Below are 23,004 nucleotides of genomic sequence, written 5' to 3' on the forward strand. Positions count from 1 at the left end.
TTTTACTGGGGTTAGTCACCTTGTTTTGGAATCCTGTTTCTTTCAATGGTTCTCCAACTTTCTCACCAAAGACAGTCCTGGAGGGCTCTTTGAAAATACAGGCTCCTGGTCCATGTTCCCAGAGTTTCTGATTCAGTAGGGGTATGTGCTTTCAGGATATGGGTGGACACATTTACATTTTAGCAAGTTTCTAAGCATTACAGCTGCTGCTGGCCTGGGACCACACTGAGAGGCACCCTACTTGGTGACTCTTCAGAATGTCATGTGAGTGAGAACTTGGCTGAGTTACTAAAAGCTCCAAACATAGGGAAAGGTTAGGAACCATCACACTGATCCATATATTTCAACAATAGTCCTGGGCTTTGGACAGTTGGCCAATGGCAAACATGATTTTTAAAAGATACACAATTCTTTAGGCCAGGGGAGAAGTCAGCATAGCATCTTTGTTAGCAAGGCCTCCCAAAGGGTCATCTGGTCCAACCATGTAGACAAAACACCTAGAAATTCCTTGACAGTACCCTCAACTTTGTCAGTTAGTTTCCTGTAAACAGTGTCAGGGTCTAAACATTCACCTCCTGATCCCCAAGGTACCCCACCCCATGATCACCACCATATCATATGAACTCTGGGTAAAATCTGCTTCCAGAAGCTTCTGAGTACTGCCCTCAGTTCTGTCCTCCCGGCATCACTGAATAAGTCATGCCTTCTTGAGGTGGTTAATTGTCATGTCCCCTGAAGCCAGAGATGTCAGAGACATTTACTAAAGTTCAGATCCCCGCGGCCAGCCCTAGAGATTTAGATTGTGTTGAAAGCACCCCCAGTAAAGCTTAGGAGCCAACATCTTTTTTTTTTTCCTTTTTAGCCTCCAGATGATTCTGGTCTAGGTGGTCTGCACACAGCCCTTTAAGAGATTTTGCTCTTTGTTCTAAGCCCAGTGCTTCCAGCCCCTTCAGCATCTACCATTATGACGTGGTTTAAATTACCTCACTATCCTGATTACTTAATGCTGACTGTCAGAATATCCCCAAATATACCCAGACCCCACCACCTTGGTGCAGTATTCTTCATAGGACATATCCCCACTCAAATTGGTGTCCTCCCCCTTTTTGTTTAATGTTTATCTTCCCCATTATTATATAAGCTTCATGGCGGAAGAGAAGTGTCTACATTGCTCACTTGTACCAGTTAGCTCCTCTACCAGTGTCTGGTCTATCGTGTATTAATTATCTTTTCCCTTGCTGTAACAAAACACCCAAGGCAGGCAGCTTATAAAGAACAGAGGTTTATTTAGGTCATTTAGATCATATTTTTTTTGAAAGTTCAAGTTTATGGCACTAGCAAGAGATCAGCTGTGGAAAGTTTGTATCCTAGAGCCATGACAATGTCCGTAAGAGCCCACATCTTGTCACAGGACATCAGAGGCATAGGTGACAGACTCAGGCTTTGGTAAGGATCCTTTCCAGGAGGCTTCTAATGAGCTAACACTTCCTAATGGCCCCAGCTCTTAAAACTTTAGCTACCTCCAAAACCCACCACTTTGAGGACTGACCCTCAACCACAAGAGCCTATCGGGAATACCTGAACTACAGATTGCACAAAATTTTATCTGTGAATAAGCAAAGGAGATGGAGAAACCAGCATAATACAGAAAACATGGAGATAGTATAGGCAAACAAATTCTAAAATGACTCAGGTGAACTCCCACAAGTTGAACTTTGACCTCCACAGACATACTTTGGCATCAATGTGTACCCACAAACACGCACACAGACACACACACACACAGAGACACTCACTCACACACATACATACTTAGTAGTAGTAGTAGTATAAATACATTGCTTTAAAGAAAATGAAAATTAAGGGCACAATTCAATAGTCAGCTCTCACATGCATGGGTTCAGTATCAACAGAGTTGACCCGCTTTGCTTGATAATATTATTTGAAAGTTCACATCTGTACTGAGTATGTACAGATTTTTTTCCTCAAAATTCTGTGAGTCTGAGCATCCTGAAACCAGTATCCATGGTTCCAGAATATATATATATATATATATATATATATATATATATATATATATATATATATATATATATTGGCAGTTATCAGTAAGTTCAGACTCCTTGAACTGTCATAGGTGGAGAGAGATAGACTCAAGTGATGATATTATAAATTTGGTGTGACCACTTAAGAAAACATTTGGACGATTGGTAGAGTCTATCACGGACATATTCTATGAACTGGTATTATACTTTTGAAAATTATTAGTAGGAAAGGTGTCATATGTGGTTTGGGACTCACTAAACCCATTAGCTCTGCCCAGTGTTATCAGCCCAGGAGCAAGGACTGCCTGACTTAAGACGTGACTGTGTGTGCCTTTTGGGCCAAGTCCCTCTAGCCTGGGTATTGCATTCTGTCTTTCTCTTGTCAGAAGATAACATACAGAAGAAGACAAAAATTACAAATGGAATACAGAAGTGTTCAAAGCATTCATTTTCTACATATGATAAGAGGGACCAGGCGGATGTTATCATCGGTTCATAGGAAAGGTCTAGGCGGCACGGCTTCTGCGAAGCAAAGGAACATTGTGATGAAGAACAAGCAGGGACAGTACTGGTTTTCCAGAGTGGGGAAGAAATCAATTAAGATGCCACCAGGCTCCGCTGACTTTCTGTATCTCTCAGGAGTTGCCATTCAGCCATGCTGAGGATGGCATTGAGGGCCTTGTGTATCCTAAGCCAGCCCTCCCTCCACCACCAAGCTACAGCTGCTGCCCCGTGCCAGCTGTTTAGAAAGAGCCACAGAGAGGAAGAGCAAGGCTAGAATCTGATAACCCACACGGGTCTGGAAAGACAGTGTGTACAGCTTTCCGCTGGGAAACAAATGACCTTCCTATCCCACTCCAACCACGACGCTGGTGGATGGGAGCCCCGCAGCTGCTGCTCAGCCATGGGAACTCGACACTGCTGGCAAAAGCCTCATAATCCAGCTCCCCACAGGAACACCCTGGTTCTAGAGGCAGAAATGCGGGGGTACCCCAAGTGCCACTTAGAGAGTCAGACCATGCTGTGGGGAACATGGGCTCCAGAGACACAAACGTGATGGGGGCAGAGGCCTGTGTTCACATGAGAAGATGGTCTCAGATTGTCTTCTTACTGTGTTCCCAACTGTGAGCCATCTTCTTTCTGCCTTCCTCCTCTATTCAGAGGCAGACAGACAGATGACGAGTGTGTGTACATGTCGCATATAGAAAGAATGCACACACATCAGTAACACTACTCACTCCAGTATCTTCATGTTTCTTAAAGGGGCCAGCTAGGCCCTTGGAGCACCGAGCCACAGTTTTGCCAGGACAGGAATGCTCTGAGGCCTGTGAGCATGTGGAGGGGCAGTGGGACTGGTTACCTCAATTGCTCACACGCCATTCAGAAGCCTCTCATCTAGGTGGAGCCGGAATTCTCCCACCTGAGGAAGAACTGGTAGTGAGGAAAGGAGTCACCTGCCATATCCTCTTGTTTCAAGGGAGTGGGAAGGCCTGGTTTCCACCCTCTCGCGGCATCATAAGAAGCAGAGCACAGGGGCTGGAGAGATGGATCAGTGGTGAGGAGCGCTAAGTGCTCTCCCAAAGGACTCAGGATTCAAATCCCAGTATCCACAGGACAGCTCACAACTGTCTGTGACTCCAGTTCCAGAAAATCCAACACCCTGGGGCTCAACAAGTACTCCAGAGACACAGAGTAAACGTGTGTGTGTGTGTGTGTGTGTGTGTATGTGTGTGTGTGTGTATGTGTGTGTGTGTGTGCGTGTGTGTGAGGGTGTGTGTGTGGGTAGCCAGGAGAGAGAAAGAGAGACAGAGATAGACACACACATAATGTGTGCGAGCGTGCAAGCACACAGACACACACAGAGGTCACGAGAATGTGTGCATGTGTGTGTAGCAAAGCTTAAAATGTTCCCTTAGGCGTTCTTACTCATATGGTTGGTTTTATTCTGACATTTTGCTACATGGTTTTTATTAGTCACATCTGATCTTCGTGGCTACATCACTGTCTCCTCCTCCTCCTCCTCCAAGATTTATTGAACATTTTGCACAGTTTCATTTTATCTCCTTTGTTGATCTGTTACTTGTAGCTCTTTGCTTGGTTATTTTAGGGCTGGCTTCGTGATTTATGCCACGCATCTTTATTTCTCTTAGCCTACCTTAAATCCACGCTGTGCCTTTCCACGCGTAGCATAAAACCCTTGTGATAACCCACTTCGGTTTCTTTCCTCCTGATCTTTTTGCTATACCCGTCCTATATTTCATGTCTCTGTGTATTATAAATCCGATATATTACTATTATTTTGGCTCAGTAACAATAGGGTAGAGATAATTAAGTCATAAGAAAAGTATTTCGGATAGTTACCATTAGATAGTTTTCATAGCATGCCCTTCAGTCCTTTCGATAGAGTGATTCTCCCATCTGGAATTATTTTCCTTCTTCAGTGTGGACTTCCTTTAGCATTTCTTTAGGAGAAGATCATCTAGGGATGAATTCTTTCAGCTTTTATAATGTCCTAAATAGTCCTCTCTTGCCTTTGTTTTTGTGTGGTGTCTTCCCTGACAGTTGGATTTATTTTCTTTTGGTGCTTTCAGGATTTGCTCCACTGTTCTGAGAACTCACCGGGCAGTGGTGGCGCACGGCTTTAATTCCATCACTGGAGAGGAGAAGCAGGTGGATCTCTGTGAGTCTGAGACCAACCTGGTGTACAGAGTGAGTTCCAGGATAGCTAGGGCTACACAGAAAAACCCTGTCTCAGAGAGAGAGAGAGAGAGAGAGAGAGAGAGAGAGAGAGAGAGAGAGAGAGACAGACAGACACACAGAGAGAGACAGAGAGAGACCTCTGCTGTTAAATTTGTCTGTATTCTTCTCTGTGTAGCTTGTCTTTTTTTCTGTAAGATTTTCTCCTTATCACTGGTTTTGACCAATTTCATTGAACGTCCTTTGATGTAGCTGCCTTCAGTTTGTGTGTGGAGTTCACTGAGCTTCTTCAATATGTTGGCTTATAGTTTTTATTAAATTTGGGAAAGTTTTAATCACCCTTTGAACATTTTTTTATCTGTATCCTCTTTTTTTTTTTTTAAAGAATTATTTATTTATTTATTACAGTGTTCAGCCTGTATGTCTGTCTTCAGGCCAGAAGAGGGCATCAGATCTCATTACAGATGGTTGTAAGCCACCATGTGGTTGCTGGGAATTGAACTCATGACCTCTGGAAAAGCAGCCAGTGCTCTTAACCTCTGAGCCATCTCTCCAGCCCCTCTGTATCCTCTTTTAACCCTCTTTAGGAACTCTGGTTAGATATATTTAGGTAAAAATGACCCACAGTTTACTAAACTTTTTGCTTTTCAAATTAAGTTTTCTCTGTTTCAAGTTTTAAAAAACCTTTTTCTATTTGTGTGTGTGTGTGTGTGTGTGTGTATGTGTGCACATGCACGCACATGCACGTGCCACATCCCCAACACCCTATTTTCTTACTCATCTTCTCTGTGCTGACTCACCTGCTGCTAAGTTCCCTTCATACAGTTTTCTCCGCAGACATTGTAGCTTTCACTTCGAAAAGTTCTTTTTTGGTGTTTTAAAAAAAATATTTTTATATTTCTATAACTTTTTGAACATTTGAAAGAGCATTAAATGTTAAACGTCCTTCATTGTTTGTTTGTTTGTTTGTTTTAAAGCCAGGTGGTGGCAGTGCATGCTTCTAATCTTAGCACTCAGGAGGGCGAGGCAGGTGGATCTCTGTGAGCTGGTCCACAGAGTGAGCTCCAGGATGGCCAAGGCTACACAGAGAAACTCGGTCTCAAAAAAAAAAAAAAAAAAAAAAAACCGAAAAAACAAAAAAACAAAAACCAACCAACCAACCACTCTCTGTACAGTCATGCAAATTTACCATCAATGCCCACCATCCCTGTGGACCCCAGGACACAGTCTTTCCGCTGTGGTCAAAGCCAAGTGAGAGAAACCATGACTAAAACCATGACTCCTGGAGAAGGGGAGGCTAAAGACGGAGTGGATGCCCCAGATGCCTGAACTAGCCTAGGCACAGGCTAAGCTCCTGGCAGCCCCTTCTCCAACTGAGCCAGTTCGAGGGCTTAGCTGTTGATCTGATTATCTGCGGGTACTCCATGGCTCTGAGAGCACTGTCCCTCTCCCCACAGACAGAAGCACACTCCGACCCTCTCAGAATGCACGCGTTTCCATCAAATATGGCCTCAGATCTTACCTGTACAATAGTCTCACAGCACAATGATACGTTGACTCAAGTAGGGGTCGGGTATTTTTATTTTTCTACAAAAAGAAAGGTAAGGGTCTAATTTGACAGGAAAAGGAGTATGTTTCATATTCTGATGATCTCTTACAAGTTAAACAAGGGCTACACTTTAGAGGAATTTCTAAATAGCAGATTAGAATTGTTTGGGGAATGGAAAAAGAAAATTCCTCTCACAAGGGAATGTAGTTTATTTTAAAGTCTTGAAAAGGTTGAATTTAATTATAGATGACAGCAAAGAGCAGAAAAAGGAACCTTGAAAATTGTCCTGAGAAAAAGCTAAGGTAATATATTCTGAAAGGGTAATACCGTCAAGTGGTTTTGTAAAAACGAGAATACGAGAAAGGAAAGAAAGGCTGGGAAAGACAGACCTCAGTAGGAAGGCGTGTGACCAGCATGTGCACAGGCCTGGGTGTGGTCTTCAGGATGAAGGAGCGGAGGAGGAAGAGGAATGTCCTGTGGCAGTGGTGACACTTGGGGCATGCTACCCCAAAATGTGGCATGTTGACTCCTGAGCAATAGCAGAATCAGGAAGGTCATTGTGACCATGCCCTGCCGTTCCTCACGGCGGCAGATCGCGATGCTGACGGATGAAACCTCTAAATAGGAGGAAGAGCTTAGTGTGATTTCTCCGCTCAGAGAAGAGGGGCGTCCTCTTCTACAAACACAGGGACTCTCAGGGCAGTCTGAGCACTCAGGCCTTCAAGGTCCTTCCACGTTGCTGTGCCTTTTGTTATAGGGCCACAGCCATGAACCTGGTTATGAGCAAGGATAAAAGACCTAGTCTTTTCTGCAGTGGTACTCTTTGACCCTGCCCTGAAACCCTTTCTTCGTACAGTTTAGACAGTCATTAAAATGAAGATAATCGAGAGAGCAAATGTGCTAGCAACGGACATGCCTCCTTCAGACAGAAACTTAGGGATCACCTCAGATGGGACTTTTCTAAGCCCAGTCAAAAGCCCTGCAATGCACTCTAAACCTTAGCATTTACAGCCATGGTATTCACTCGAGCAGCTATCTGAATCCCAGCATTCTAACAGGAGCAGATATTTTAATTTTTGCATATGAAAGACAAAAAAAGACATTGAATATGGGATAGAAAAAAACAATATTAAAAGAAAAATATAGACATAGGGAAAAGCAAAGAAATGAGGTATAAATCGTATATCTCTCACTACTTACTGGGATATTATTGGCAGTCAGAAAATTTTACTAGTTAGGAGGAAAATGAGACTCGCCAGTGGGTCCTGAACAATTCTACCCTTAGATTAAGTGGTGACTGAAGAGGCTGTTTGCTCTTTTGTTTTGTAGGTATTATTACTTGGCATTCAGAGCACATCAAACACCTCCTGCTAACAAAGAGAGCTGTGTTGCTATCTTGGAAAAGTCCAGATTAGATCACTGGGTCCTGGGAAAAACAAAGGTAGCCCTCTCTCCCTATTGTTCAGACTGTCACCTGTGGTGCTCTCTTGGGGAAAACTAGCAAGCTGGGTTTGTAACTGGCATACTAGAGCACGCAAGACTCTGACTTAAAAATGGTCTTTGCTGGTCTTAACTCTGATTCCGAGACCCACGAGCCATAGGAGAATGGTTCATACACTGTTCTGTAATTTGAGAACCTTTTAGCATTTCTAGAAAGAGATCTTTGGATGCACTTTAGAATGTCCCCTTTTCCATATTTCATAACCGAGCCCACATGCTAGCATATAAATCATAGTCATGGTAGTGATGAGTTCCCTTTAGAGTTTCGCCCATTTCTTGTGTTAGACCTGTGCTGTTTATTGCTGACTCTGATTTTACTTTCGTCGTGTGTAGCTTTTCATTTGGGGAAACATCATGTCTCTGCGGGACCCCGGATTTTTACGGTTAAATTCTGCAAGGCCAGTTCCAGACTGTGTGTGGGTTTCCTCTATGGAAATTAGGTCAATGGGGGGGTCGTCATCCGGGTCTCCTGGCCTCCAGACTATCTGCTGACCTCAGGTTGGGCCTGTTGCTCAACACCTCCCTCAGAGGCTATGAGGGGGCAATGAGGGCACAGCTGGGCTGAGGAAATGGAACTCCCAACTGTAGGGAGGCACTCCCAAATAACACCTGGGCTTGTCTAAGCCCTGCAATCTCATTTTAGAAGGGGACTTGTATTTGCCAGCCCTCTCCTCCAGAAATCACCAATGTATGCATAAGTTAAATCACTATGAACTTTACTCCGACCATGGCTTTAATTCTCCATTTTGCATGGAGAATAGGCTGGAGTGGAGGAATTTGCTGTTGGGAAGCCCAAATGTAACACTAAAACAACGATTCCTTTTAGGTTTTTCTCAAATATTACCACGTGGAACAATTAAATTTGCTTCTGCGAGATGTCTTAGGCCGAGTGGTCATGCTGCAGGCATATACCAAGGGCTGGCTCGGAGCCAGGAGATACAAACGAGCCAGAGAGAAGAGGGAGAAGGCTGCCATAGCCATCCAGTCAGGTATGTATCCTGATTCTGGCCAGTGTTGCCTCTTGGTATTTCCTTGAGTGCTGGGGACCACTCTCTAGGGCTTCCCCTTTCCCGTTCTCCCTTCTTCCCCCTGTCTCCCCTTACTTCAGCAAGCATTTTTCCAGGGCCTACATGAGTCAAGCCTCATACTCGGTGCTGGGGATGTAATCAAAGGTATCCCTCTATGGTCCCTGACCTCAAAGAGAGACAAACATACAAGCCATTAGAACACCTGGGAGGAGTCGTAAGTCAGAGGCAGTGTGAGCTGACCAGTGATGTCCAACTCTATCACTCCATACGGGCTGTCTCCTGAAATGACAGATGATATACACTTCGGGTGATACCCAGATTGTACTGTCACAATGACTAATACCATCCTGGTAAGATCGGATTTATAAACAGAGGAAACCAGCCTCTAGGTTGTACACAATCCTGCGGGTGCCTCTGGTCACATACATGTGTCGTGGGTGCTAGGAACAATACCTGGACTCTCGTGGAAGCTCTAGACTTTGAACTTAGAAGATGAATTTCTTGGTACTCTCATAAGAAGAAACTATAACATGCTTTAGTGTGCTTTGGCCCTCAGGAGCTTGTCTAGAGACTTGACGGTGCTTGGGTCCACGTAGGGACACAGAAGACGGGTGTTCATCTTGGGTTGGGTGGAGGCTTTGTGCGTCACCTTTATCTGAAGGACGGCTGTCTCCCGCGCTCTGGTCTCACTCTCCTCTTGGCTTTCTTCTTCGCCTTCCCTTTCCGTGGAAGATGTTGGCCCTTTGTTCTCCCTCTGCCCTCTTCATCTTCCTCTCCAATTATACCTTTCTTCTGAACATAAAATGGTTAGAAGGACTGGGCCAGCTCAGTGCCTCCCATCATCTCTCTGAGCCCTAACCCTCAGCTTAAACATGGCTGCTCAAGGCAGGGTTTCCTCCAGGCTTAGGAAGACAGGAAACTATCTCACCTGGGGTCAGGGGCTCCCACTATTACTAAACAGAACTCAAAATGTTCTGGAAAAAAAAAATCACTCTTTGGCTAAAAAAACAGTTTCTCAGAAGCATTCTGAAAAGTTGACCAAGAGTTCAGAAAGGCCCTTCCTACACTGTAACACATCTGCTGATTTCAGGCTCAGGGAGAAGGGGCGGGTGGGGGTGGGGGTGGGGGAGGGAACGCGAGAAACAGATTGGAGGTGGAACAGCTTATATCAATTCTCTGGCACGTCTTAAAATTAATGTCATTCCCGGCACATGGTTTTGTATTTTTAGCCTGGAGAGGATATGATGCTCGGAGGAAATTTAAGCAAATCAGCCACAGAAGAGGCGAGCCTGCGGTTCATGCTCAAGCAGGTAATTAAAGCATCGTTGGCAGCGTCCACTTGAAATGTTCTGTGACTCCAGGCAAAGGAGTCCAGAGAAGCTGAAAGGCTAATGACAGTGGTGCACAGGGGTGAGTCAAGAGTCCCGCGGTGTGTCTGCGAGGGTGGGCTCGCCTCCCTTGGCCGCTCTTCTGACTGAGGCACCGTGCACACTTACCAGGGGCCATGCTTACTAAGAAGACGCCTCAGAGTCTTATTATATTCCTACTACAACATAAGAGGACTCTGGGGCACCGAGAAAGGACATAACTTATCCATTATCACCCAGCTTGCTCACAGCAGAGGTGGTCTTTGAAACCACCGTTTGGACTGCGCACACTTGCTATGATGTTGCTGCTGGGCACATCTCTTTCTTTCCTGAAGTCGGAAGTCCATCGTCAGTGTAGTGAGAGCTGCTGACTTTAAAGGTGGTGATGGCTGGTTGTGGTGTGCCAGCCTTTAATCCCACCCAGCACTCAAGGAGGCCAAAGCAGGCAGATCGCTGTGAGTTTGAGGCCAGCCCTGGTCTACAGAGCAAGTTCCAGGACAGCCAGGGCTACACAGAGAAATCCTGTCTTGAAAAATCAGGGTGGGTGTGTGTGTATGTGTGTGTGTGTGATGATTTGTAAGGGAGACTCGGGGATACCCAAAAACCCACATCTACGTGGCTACCACAATCTTCTGGGCTCCACAAGAGCACCTAGTGGATCTTGGGATCCGCTTGCCCTTAGCAGCCTGAGAGCTGTGAACCTTGGTTCCTGGTTTATGAGTCTACTCCCCGGCTCAGAGGTCACTGAGTCCTTCTGCAAACGGTATGTCCTGTGTGGCTGCCAAGCCAGGTTCCCTCCCTAGTTGCAAATCCCAAACTGAGGTTCTAGGAGACACGGGATCTTGACCATGCCGAATTTCAGGGGTGCAAGAAATTGGAGATGGAATGTGCTTGTGGAGGGCAATCCTGCAGCAGGGAGCAAGTGGGAGGGGGGATCAGGGGTGAAGCCTTCAAACAGCTGCTATCTTCTCCAGTAGGCCCAGGCCACTCAGTCAAAGGGTCCTGCTCAGAATTCTTAGGCCGTGGTGGAGGCCAGGCATCTTCACTAAGAACTCAGATATTTTGGAAGTAGGGGGTAGCCTTTAAATGCAAATGTGCTACACTTAATACCATCTCCTAGTAATTTCCAACCTCTGCCACTTCAAAGCCCCGTGAAAAGTGAGCAATTTCTTGTTGCAGCTTAAGAACCCCAAACTCAAAGTGCATCTTGCGTTCACTACTTACTGTCAATACACACACACACACACACACACATCTCTCCTCAAGAGGATACCAGCTGATCTCAGATTTTGCAATATGCTCAACATATGTCTTCAAATAAAAACTTTAAGCCTGGATTGTTGTTGATCCATTGAGTCCATTATATGAAAATCATGAAATGTCTGAAAATCACATTTGAGGGCCAGGTGAGCATTAAGCAAAAACAGACTGACCTCATGACCTCTGTCTGAAGACAGCGATGGGTGGGGGTGCTTCATCCTTGAAGCACTTGTGGGCGGGTACTGGGAAGGTTAATTCTGTATGTCTTCCTAAAGCACTCCCTTTTCTTTTTAGCTTTGCAAGCACTTCCTTAGCCTCACGGCCAGTGTTCTCAGCCACTAGGTAGCATCAAAATGTGATTAGCCAGTTCTGCAGGGGTCACACCTATGCCTCAGTGCCCTGGGTGGCAGCAAGCAGGTGGAGTCTCTCTACCTTCAGCCGTCAAAAAGGACAGGACCTGATGTGCCCCTAGGGTTAAAACTAGAGCTAGGGTTGTGATTTGGCGCAACTGTCTCCCCACAAGCAACCTTTCCTGCCATAGAAAATGCCCCAGATAGAACTGTCCACATAAAACAACAACAACAAAAACTACATAAAGTGGGTGACCAGCTCGACACAGCCATTTCTGAGGTTAATTTCTGATTAATTATTTTCCCCATAAATTACTTTCTTTGAAATTTCGATCCTGTGGAATGCATTTGCTTGTATTTCCAGCTCTTACCCACAGCCTTCTTTTATTTAATGACGTTGCCGAGATATGTTTCATATACGTACACACACGCACACGCACACACACACACACACACACATTTTTAAGAGCAGCCCTTGAAATTTAGGAAGCATTTGGCCTACATGTTGCTGCAGAGCAGCGCAGAGCGAAATTTGTTTTCCTTTCATCTCCTTCCCAATAAAAGCAGCCCAGCGCAGCTTAGCCCGTCCTCAGAACTTCCTCTCAGAATTCCCGATCTATTACAGCACATTCGAACACCAGCAACAAGCTGCCTTTTCATGCTGTCAACCTTTTTCATCTGAAATGTAAATTAATTCTAGCTGGTCCGCCTCGACAGAGATCAAAGTCCGCATTAACCTTGCTGCTTTCTGCTCCTGAGGACTGGGCGGCCACTGATAGGAGCCTCTGGCCCCATGATCCTGCCCTCCTCCGGGCAGCCCTCAACAAGGAGCCACCCTATCAAAGGCCCCGTGTTCTTTCGTTAAGGACCTCTGAGGTGCTTTAAACCAGACCCCGAATGACCCGCCCAGCTGATTCTAGAGCGGTGAACCTGCTCCGATTAATTGTGGATTCTTCCCTGGGCTCCCAGGGGTTGAGTTAAGTGGCCAGTGCCCTGGGTGCGAGGCAGAGAGGGAAGGAACTCCACGCAGAAATCACTTCTCCCTCCCATTCGGTCTTTGAGGTAGGCAGATTTGCATTTTCAAAACAAACAGATGCCTTTCAAATACATGAGCTGGTGGTCTGGAGACCTCTCCCGGCCCAAAGGTGCAGCAGCCAGCGCTCAAATGTTGGAGAGAAAACAGACGGAGAAAACACCCTGGGTCCTAGAGGACGTGCTTCCTGCGTGGCGTCCCAGAGCAGCAGGCGGTGCGAGCTTCCAGGAGCTGGAGGAGCTGAGGGGGCGGAGCCAAACATTCTGTGCGGGGCTTCCTTTAGGGACTGGGGAACAACTTCGAATGTCAGTTACCTTGGCTTCTTTTGTTGTTTCCGTTATTAATTCTGGCGGAGAAAAGTGCTCTCTGTAAGAAAACCAGAAGAGACAAGACAGCACATGCTAATACTCAGATAGTTGGGACATTCCAAGTAAAAAAATTAAATTCTTTTTATCCCACTACAAATCTATTACTTTTTGATTAGCCGTTGAGTTTCAGAAAGGGAGCCGAGCTACATTCACTCTCTGAAGAAAATAAACACTTGTATTCCTCAATGACTAGTCTCATTTTAAGGTGGTTTCTTTTGATAAGAAACAACCCACGGAGAATTTCTCAAGCGTTCACAATGCCAGTCTCATTCTTTGATTTTTAAAAAATTTTTATTTATTTATTTTTAGATTACTCCGCTAATTCAGGATCTGTTTTTAGAACACCAAGTGCTGGGCCTCACTTTCTTGGGGGTGGGGGAGGGTGTTGCTGTCATGTAGGTGACTGTCTTCAGGAGAGCAGAATCTTGAAATAATGTTTTCCAATAAGAGCTGTCTTAGCCAGCACCATGCGCATGAGCGCGGGGTGGGGGGCGGAGGAGAGAGAGAGAGAGAGAGAGAGAGAGAGAGAGAGAGAGAGAGAGAGAGAGAATGCCGACCCAACCTGGTAGTTCACAGCATATTTTCACTGAAACTGTTAGTGCTGTGGAAACTTCCCGTTCACCCTCCTCCATCAGGAGTGCGCACCCGCTCCCCTCCTTGGCCCTGCCAACCACACAGATGTCATCAGATGATGGCCACTTCTCTGATGCCCTCTGAAGGAGGTTTTCATTAAGGCAAGCCTTGAACCTGTGAGTACACATTCTAAGCCTGCTGCCTGTGAGGCATGCAGAATGGAGCTGCTTCAGAGTGCCTTCCAGGAAAAGCAAGCCTTGCTTCCAGATTGCTTGATCCTATCCTGCAACAGAACCGCGTTTTTTAGTGTTTAAAATTGCTCCAACTCTTAAATTGCCTTTTGTTTTGTTTTAAGACAGGGCCTCTTTAGATAGCCCTATCTGTTCTGGAACTCACCATGTAGGCCAGGCTGGCCCCAAACTCACAGAGATCCACCTACCTCTGCTTCCAGAGAGCAAGGATTAAAGGTGTGCATCACCACGCCTGGCTAAACTGCCTCCTTTTTTAACTTTAAATGGCTTGGTGGTGGTGCACTTCTATCAGGAGGCTGAGCCTGGACAGTACGGTGAAACCCTGCCTTAAAATAAAATTTTAAACCATGCTTTGATGGTGTGCCCCATTTAATCCCAGCACCCAGGAGGCAGAGGCAGGCAGACGTCTGTGAGTTCAAGGCTAGCCTGGTCTACAGAGCAAGTTAACAGGACAACCAAAGCTACACAGAGAAACCTTGCCTCAGGACAAATAGATAAATAAATAAAAGCATGTTAATTAAAGGAGCCGGGTGGGGCAGAGAAATGGCTCAGTAGTTAAGAACCCTGCCTGCTCTTCCAGAGGACCCAGGTTCAAGTCACAGCACCTACATGGCAGCTGACAATGATCTCTAACTTCGGTTCAGGGTATCCATCGCCCTCTTCTGGTCTCCGTGAGAACTGCATGCATATGGCATGCAGATCTACACTTAAGCAAGCGTTGATGCTCATAAAAAAATAAATAAAATTTCAAGGAAAAATTTACAGGACTTGGGATGCAGCTCAGTGGCAGCATGCTTCCTTTCCCCTCCCACTAAAAATTCTGTTTTCTTTAGCGGCCATGATGGGGACAACAACTAGATAATTGCAGTCTTTTTTTTTTCTTTACAGTTCGCAGATATTGCTAGGTGAAGGAAATGTTATTTTAAATTAGGGCATTTCATCCATTTATTATCTCCTGCTTGTTAAATACTTGCTTTTTGCTGGGCTGTCATTGTTATGCCCAGATCCACGAAGTCTCCCAACAAGAGGACCAGGTCCTGTATGCAAAAGCAAAGAGCCTTCATTTTACACAAGTTTGCAAACTTGGTCTCTCTCTGTGTCCAACGCACTAGAATACCGGAGAGCCCCGAGCTCAGTTAAAGTTGGGTTTTTATAGTAGTGAAGGCGGGGGTAAGGGATTTCTAAGGTGCAGGACTCCTGATTGACTGACATTTGTCTGGGAGTGTCCTGGGGAGTGTGTGCTGGAAGATGATCCTATCTACAATGGCTGGAAGTTAGGCATTTCCTTTGGATAGTCTGTTCTTGGTTGGTGCTCAGGTAATCTCAGTTTGTGGTTCTTCCCTCAACCAGGTATTGCTTCAGGGTAAACTACTGATAATCAGGGCTCTATTAAATTTATCAATGGCTGAGTCCTACTCTGGTAGGTGAAAATGGTTGGAAGTAAAGAACTTCCTTAGGGTGGTCTGTTTCTATTTAGCTTATCATGGCTGGCTCCTACACCGTGATAAAAAGTAGGATTCACTGGGCCTTCAAATTCTTCAGCTCTACACAGAGTTCTAGAACATGCTCCCCTTAAGGGATGCTAGTGTCAATACTCATTAGAAGGGAGTTTTAAAATCTAAATATTTATACATACATATACATATATATATATGTAATGTGTACATGTGTCCTCATGTAAATGTAGTATTCTACAATAAACACATAAAATTAAATTTGAAAAGTCATTATCATAACCAAGGGTATGCCGTACAATGACTCATGATTCTTGCAGCTGCAAAAAATCGAATACATATTATTTTTCACTCCAATAAAGCTATGTGTGAGTAGATTGTGGCTCACACACCAATCAGGAGAGAGAGTACAAGAGAAACTGCCCTTAAGGGAGACAGCGAGAAGGCTTCTGTGTCCCTCCTGGTCCCTGTTTATTGCTCTGTCTCTTTTGCACTCTCTGGCTTTCTAGTCTGTTTCTTTGAAAGCCTCCTGGCTCTTTCACACACAGGCTGAGTTCCTCAGAGCAAGAGCTGGAGGCAGAGGAGGCACAGGTGTGAGAACAGGTAAGCTCTCTTAACCGGAGGGCAGGAAGCAGCAGAGTCAGGAAGCAGAGTCCTCCCTTCTCCGCTGTTCTCACTTATTTTCACATCTGGAGGAAATATCTCTAGGTGCACCTGGGCTTGAGATGTGCCTTAACCTGCAGACTGTGCCGTCTCCCTCCTTCTAAGGCTTTGTCAGAACATAGGTGGAGGGGATCTAGGGGGTGGGAAGTCTAGACTTCTCCATCTGCTCTCCTGCTACCTGGGAGTTTCTGACTCTCAGCGTATAAAGACAGGGGTTGACTTCTAACAGCTTTGCCTATGGGAGAGGTGTTGTGGGGTATCTGACCGCACTGTGAAACCTGACTGTGTTAATAAAATCAACCTTGGGTCAGGAATTGGAGCCAGCAACTGGTTGACAGGAATTAGCCATAGAGAGTATGGAGAAGCCAGGAGGATAGATAGAGAGACTCACAGGAAAAAAATGGGAGAGACTTGGAGGTCTTTTTGGTTTGGGATGGTTGGAGAGATGTCCTCTTTCTGGATCTCTGGCCAAAAAGGAAGGTCAGTTGGTTGCTTCTCAGTTTCTAGCAGGTTTTCACCCAACGTCTGACTCCTGAGTCTTTATTAGTAAATAGAACAATAGAAAATTAGTTAAAAACTACATTTGGTGGCAGCAGCAGAGATGGTGCCCTTGGGACTGGAAATTCCACCAGGTCTCTGTCTGAGCCGCAGGGCACTGACTGCAGGGTCACAGGGCGCAGAAGGAAGTTGAGATATCAATAGATTCAGGTGTAGCCGCTAAACCTATGGAAAAACAACAGAGAAGGAGATGTGTGAGCAGCAAGTATCTTGATTTTCTTTGGGGAAGCACCCCTGTCTGTGAGCCAGGAACTCAGTGAACATGGAAGTAAGTGGTTTGCATCGGTGAGAAGGCCCAGCCTGTGGAGTCAAGGGATTTCTGAGAAAGGTGTTCTGGTCAGCCTCTCTTGAGCCCAATTAGTGATATCTTGTCATAGCTTGGTTCGCCACACAGAAAGCTGTCCTTTGTGTGCAATGGAATTATTTTCCATCTTAGTGTGAAGCAAACCAGAGCTCAGGGCACCCGTTGTTTACCTCATGCCTGGAAAGGAAGCTGTAGAGTCACTGTGGGCTAGAGGGTGGTGTCCCTGGCAGGACAAGACAATGAGCTGCTGGGGAGACTTTGTTTCCCCTTTGGTGCCTCCAAGGCCCAAGGTTAATGCTTTAGAGGAAGCCGTGGCCAGTGCTGAACGGGCGGAACCTGTTTTCTTCCCTGTGGACCTCATAGAGAACAGGAATGCATGACTGCAGAGGAGGCCCATCTCTACTACACGGACGGTGTTGAGCCAACATTCTGATGAGCAGAAGACACTGGACTTGTCTGCATGCTGCCTTCAAGGACTTTTCCCATGGAAAATCATAAAGAGCGTTATTATATTCTTTAACTCCCATTAGTTTGTTAGGCCGTACCCCCACAGCGGTCCAGCCTGTGCCATGGCAAGAGCAAGCAGATCTGGCTTTAGTTTTGGATTTTGATCAAAAGACCCTTGTGGATGTAAAGACAGATTTTTGTGTTCCCTTGAACAGAAGTGTGCTTCGAGCACAGAGATTGGATAAATGGTCTTCTCTTCCATGTTTCATGAGTGGAAGCACGAGTTTGCAGCCCCTTCTGCTCAGGCCTCTTCAGTAGACCCCATCTTGCCTTTGATTTCCACCTTGGCCATTGCCCGTGGATATGTGCGCCAGTCAAAACTTTGGAGAGAATTAAAATCCTGTCCTATGTAAATGGAATTCAGAGTAGAAGAAACAATGGGTATCTGATACTTTCTCATATAGCTGGGGGAAAGTTATTTGTATGTGTAATGTGTATGTATACCATGTGTAGGTGCACTCTTGTGTGTGTGTGTGTGTGTGTGTGTGTGTGCGCGTGCGTTAGTGTGGGCAAGCTGTTGATATCAGGCATTTTTCTGTTGCTACCCATCTTGTTGCTGATGTTGTTACTGCTATTGTTATTTATTTATTTTTGAGGCAGGCCCCATCTTATTTTTTGAGGCAAGTTCTCTCACGAAACCTGGAGCTTGCTGCTTTCCCTAGACTGACCGGGCAGTGGATTTCAGGGATCTGCCTGTCTCAGTCACCAACCCTCAGGTTCCCCTTCCCCAGGCCCTAGGGTTACAGACATTCTGTCGTGACTGGAGAATTTCCTCCCTGGAGAAAATTATTTAGCCTCAGGGCCTTGGTTTCATCAGATATGAAATTTAACAGATCCAAGCCTCCGGGCTGTGGTAAAGATAATGGTATGTACAAAGTTTCCCTGCCTGTACCCCTCCCCCACAACCTCTTCACCTGAGGAAAGGTAGCAATTGTTCATCACCTGGACCCTCCCTCCACTGCTTTCTAACTTCCTGAGGGGGAAGAAAGCCTGCAAGGCTCTCTTCTAAGGTGAGCATGGTAATCTTTGAACTTCAGAAAGTCTTTCTTACTTTCAGATAAAAATAGCACCTGTCAAATCACAAATATAGTTACAATAACATCTTTATGAAGGAGCATGTTTTTTTTGAGTCTTAATTTGTGTCTGGGTTATCCAACTAGAGAAAAAATAGCATGCAACGGGCCTGTGACCATTCTAGTGTATTTGTTTTCGTCTTTGCTTTCGAGCCTCGTAGTACTGAGAGCTCCTGAGGCCCTGACACCATTTCCCCTCCTCACTGGCTTAAGGCCCTTCTCGCAATCTGTTCTGGAAATCAGTAACTCTTTCTGGGTCCTTGCAAAGCCAGAAATTCTAGAGACCCGGAGTTAAACTATCGCCCTGATAGGCTGAGGCTGGTGTGGAAAGCAGGTTGCTTTTCAGATGTCTGAAGGGCTGGAAAACCTTTGTGGGCCTATCACATTTAACCCACCGTGATGGATGATTGGCAGCATAACAGCTGAGTGACGGCCATTTGGCCAGGAGTTCAAACCCCAGCTTGACGAGCCATAACCGGATCCTTGTTTGATTTGCTGTGGCCGGGAAGTCTGAATCTCGCCAAGAACAGGAGCGGTGGCAAGGGTGACAGCTGGGAGCCATTCTCGTCAATAAAGTTGTGATGGTTGAGATGTACAGGCGACCAGAGCTAATTTCACAGACCCCGAGCCAAGTACTTAGTGTCAAAACCAGCTATGGTCAATGATGCACACAGTCTCTTGTCAGCAACCATCTTCCCCTGCTCCTTCCTGCTCAGCTAAAAGTAGGTCCTGCTTTCCAGGACTAGGTCTAGCCTGTGGAAAAAGAGTACCCCCCTCCACAACTTTAATTTGAACAACCTCTTGATAGCTTTGTTATGGTACAGTTTAATACAGTAAAATTAAGTTTGATAAGACTGGGCTAACACGCAGACAGCCCATCCCCCGCACAGCTGTGAGGATGTATATTTCCAGAGAGCTCCTTCTGGCCTTCTGGATCCTTTTTTAATCTTCCTGCTCACCAATGGGTCTTCTGTCTCTATAGTTTTTCCCTTTCCAGAATGTTCTACACATTGAGTCACACCATGTGCAGACATTATAACTCACCATCTTTCCCTTGGAAGGCTGTTGAGGTTCAGCTGTGCTGCTGTTGGTCAGGGGCTCCTCCTTTTCTAGTACCAAGCAGGACCCTGTGTCCAGCCAGGTCATACATTTTTCTCCTCACTAGCTGAATGACATTTAGGTTGTTTCCAGTTCTTGGTGACCATGAGTAAATCTGCTACAGACATCCCACACTTTATCTTTTTAAGAAGAAGTTATTGCAAGTTCATAGTTTTACTTTGTAGAAAGCCAGAACTATTTGAGTCAGAACGATCCTAGCCGGAGGGTGTGTCTCAGGGGTCCAGTGCTGGCCTAGCAGGTGTGAGGACCAAGGTTTCACCCCCAGCATTGAGGAAAAAGACAGTTTCCAAGAGATGGGAGCTGTTTGATTAACAAAGAAGTGTATTGGGTTCCTGGCATCCTATACTTTGGTACAGCAATAATATGGTTTATATAAAACTCTTTCCCAGCCTGCTTTACCTTAACTCCCACTGTGGGAGCCTGTGAGGAACCCCACTCCAGGCTCTCCTCAATGGTTGCCGAGAGACACCCTGTTAGCAGGACTTCCTAGCTCTTGACCTGCTGTTCTTCCTCCCATGTTCTCAGCACCCCATCAGGGTAGAACATTTTGATGACTGTCACAAAAGCAACACAACGAAGCCTGTGAGCACTCTGGGACATAGCTCAGTGGTGGAGCATGTGCTTAGCATGTGCAAGGCTCTGGGTTTGATTGTCAGCAGCATAACCATGTTCTTTTCCTATCACATGGATAACAATAGACACCTCTGTTGTGGGTTTATGAGAGTCACTGAACTGGCCAGCATGCGCAGCCACATGAAGGCCACACTTCTGGAAGCCACCAACTCCCCCCCCCCCCTTTAAGAAGCACACAGGGAATAAATTACAAGAAATAAGTCCAACTGCTGATCAAAGGAGAAGGAAGAGAATGGAATGACCGTCCCACCATGCAGAGAGGGAAGAGGCCTTCTTCAGATGACGATGTTTGAATTTCTAGAATAAGAGAAAGCTTTCCACCTCAACTTCTGGTGCTGGAAAAGCAGTTACCAGGTAGGACTTTCTCTGAGCCTAAAAGTTTACCTAGGGTAATAATGGTCAGCATTAAGGACTGCAAAATCAAAGTAGAGACGGCTTTTCTAGGCCTGAAATGACTGCACTTATTTTGTGTGCTGAAGCTGAAGGCTAGGAGTTTTAATGTAGAGTGGGGGGTGGGGGAGAGTGTCTTTGTGAGGGCCTCTCCTGGAAGGCAAGGTGACTGTCGCCTGTGGGACCTCCCACAAGGCAGCAGCTGACCAGCTGTCGCTGGAGGAAAGCACTCTGGCTCCTTGTGCAACCTACCGGTACACCTTCAGGAGAGATGGCCTGGCTCTTGTGCCTTGTATGTATGGCCTTCTCAGCCAGGTGCCGTGACAACCTTTGCCCAAGCTCTTAGGAGAGCAGGAGTTTACCTAGCCTAGATCACCCTCCGAGAAGCCTGCTAGAATTCCGTCACTGCCAACTGAGAGAATGATGGGGGTTATCCTCCGGGTGGGTCCCCAAACACCAGTCTAGACTCCGCTCTCAGTGACTGACTTGGGACCATTAAACCCCAGAAACAAGAAAGAACATGAGCCGGTCTGGATTCTTGCTTCGATTTGTAAGGGAGAGAGATGGGCGGGACTATTTATTGTCTAAATAAGGAGGGAATTAAAGAATTCAGACTTAGGGCCAAATGAGTTGAGTTCCAACCCTGGCTCTGCTACATGATGCCGGACAAGTCATTTTTAAAGTCACATGTCTTTCCTTACACGTGTGTGTTCACAGCATGCCACAGCTCATGTCGAGGTCGGAGGACAGTTTGTGGAGTCATGGGGATGCTGAGGATGGAACTCTGGTTGTCAGGCTTGGGGGCAGGTGCCTGTACCCATTGAGTCATCTCCCTGACTCCCAGATAAGTTATTTAATGTCCCTTCACCTCAAACTCATCAGTTGTAACGTGGGAATAATATTGGTTTCCAGTCAGGATAACCAAGCAGATTAAATGAGTTACTTTTAATGAAAGGTATTAGAACAGTGTCAGGGCCACAACAACGTTTGTTAAATAAGAATGCCCTTGCTTATACCTTTATCTCTTTGTCCTCATTTCTAGCCCCTACCAACTGTCCCCACCAAGACAAGAGGTCGTATATGCCCAGTCTCTTTCTTCTGGTAGTTTCAGTCCTCGCCACCTGCCACCAACCCGCTTTGAGAAGCGGACAGGGAATAAGTTACACTCTTAAGCCCGGGTGTTAGCTTCCTGTGGGAGGCAGAGCAGATTATCACAGATCTGGTGGCCTAAGGTGGCGAAACAATGTATTCACAGCTCTAGTGGCTAGAAGTTCAAAACCAAGGTGTCACAAGGTGGCTTTTACTGGAAACTGTGAGGGGAAACCCCACCCCCTTCCCCCGTGTGCCCTCTGCCCTGTGTGTATGCGTGTGTGTGTGTGTGTGTGTGTGTGTGTGTGTGATACACTTGCTGGCACACAACGGCCTGTGCCTCTCTGTGCCTTTGAACATGTGCTGTTGTTTTGTCTTTAAGAGGAATGCACTTTCTGGCCACCACAACAGTCATCATCACTCAATAGCTTCTCTGCTCACCCCTCACACATCTGCGTCTCCGGGCCCGGAAGCTGTCCGGGTGTGCAGCGCTGCCCTAGCTTTGTTTTGGTTGCTGTGATAAAACACCGTGACCAGAAGCAACCTCAGAGAGGACAGGTTTATTTTAGGTCACATTTCCAGGTGGCAGTCCGTCACCTCGAGGGATGTCTCGTCGGCGGGAGCTGGAAACAGCTGGTCACATCACATCCATTACCAAAGGCAGAGACAGAATGAATGCAGGCGTGGGCTTGGTGAGCCTCTGCTACTCCAGACGGTCCAGCGCTCAGAACTGAGACGCGGCGCTGCCCCCTCTCAGGCTGGCTCTTCTCACACCACTTAATCAAGACAATCTCAGCAGACATGCGCACAGAGGACCTGGTCTAGACAACCCCTTCCTGAGACAGTCTTCCTAAGAGACTCTACATTGCATCAAGCTGACAATTGAAACCAGCCAACACAAAGACCCTGCTTTAATCCCTGGACACTGAAATAAACCGGGAAGTTTCATTTCAAGGTCATCTAATAGACACTCACTTTGGTGTTCTGGGAAGTAGGCAGAGCTCACAGGGTGTGGTCTGCTTCAGGACGTTCTGCCTCACTTTGCTTAGCCAGAAACACTCAGGTGACCCAGGCCTGGAGATGCCTCTGTCACCCTCAGTACACTGTCCCCAGTTCAGCCTTTGGTGACCATTTCTGTTGCTCGTATTCATAATTTGATTTCCCATGATGTCACTGGTCTAATTTTTTTTTTT

General features: G+C 46.1%; 1 protein-coding gene across 1 annotated transcript in view; it reads left to right on the forward strand.

Moving 5' to 3' along the window:
- The window catches only part of Myo3b (myosin IIIB), a 326,704-nt gene that overhangs the window by 204,241 nt on the left and 99,459 nt on the right, over window positions 1-23,004 (forward strand). The window contains exons 25-27 of the mRNA XM_087900046.1: window positions 7,621-7,732; window positions 8,618-8,780; window positions 10,049-10,129. Of these exons, the coding sequence (XP_087756172.1) occupies window positions 7,621-7,732; window positions 8,618-8,780; window positions 10,049-10,129 (356 nt within the window). The remainder of the gene's footprint in view (window positions 1-7,620; window positions 7,733-8,617; window positions 8,781-10,048; window positions 10,130-23,004) is intronic.

Source organism: Myodes glareolus, chromosome 21 (genome assembly GCF_982192425.1).
Source record: "Myodes glareolus chromosome 21, mMyoGla1.1, whole genome shotgun sequence".
Classification (NCBI taxonomy): domain Eukaryota; kingdom Metazoa; phylum Chordata; class Mammalia; order Rodentia; family Cricetidae; genus Myodes; species Myodes glareolus.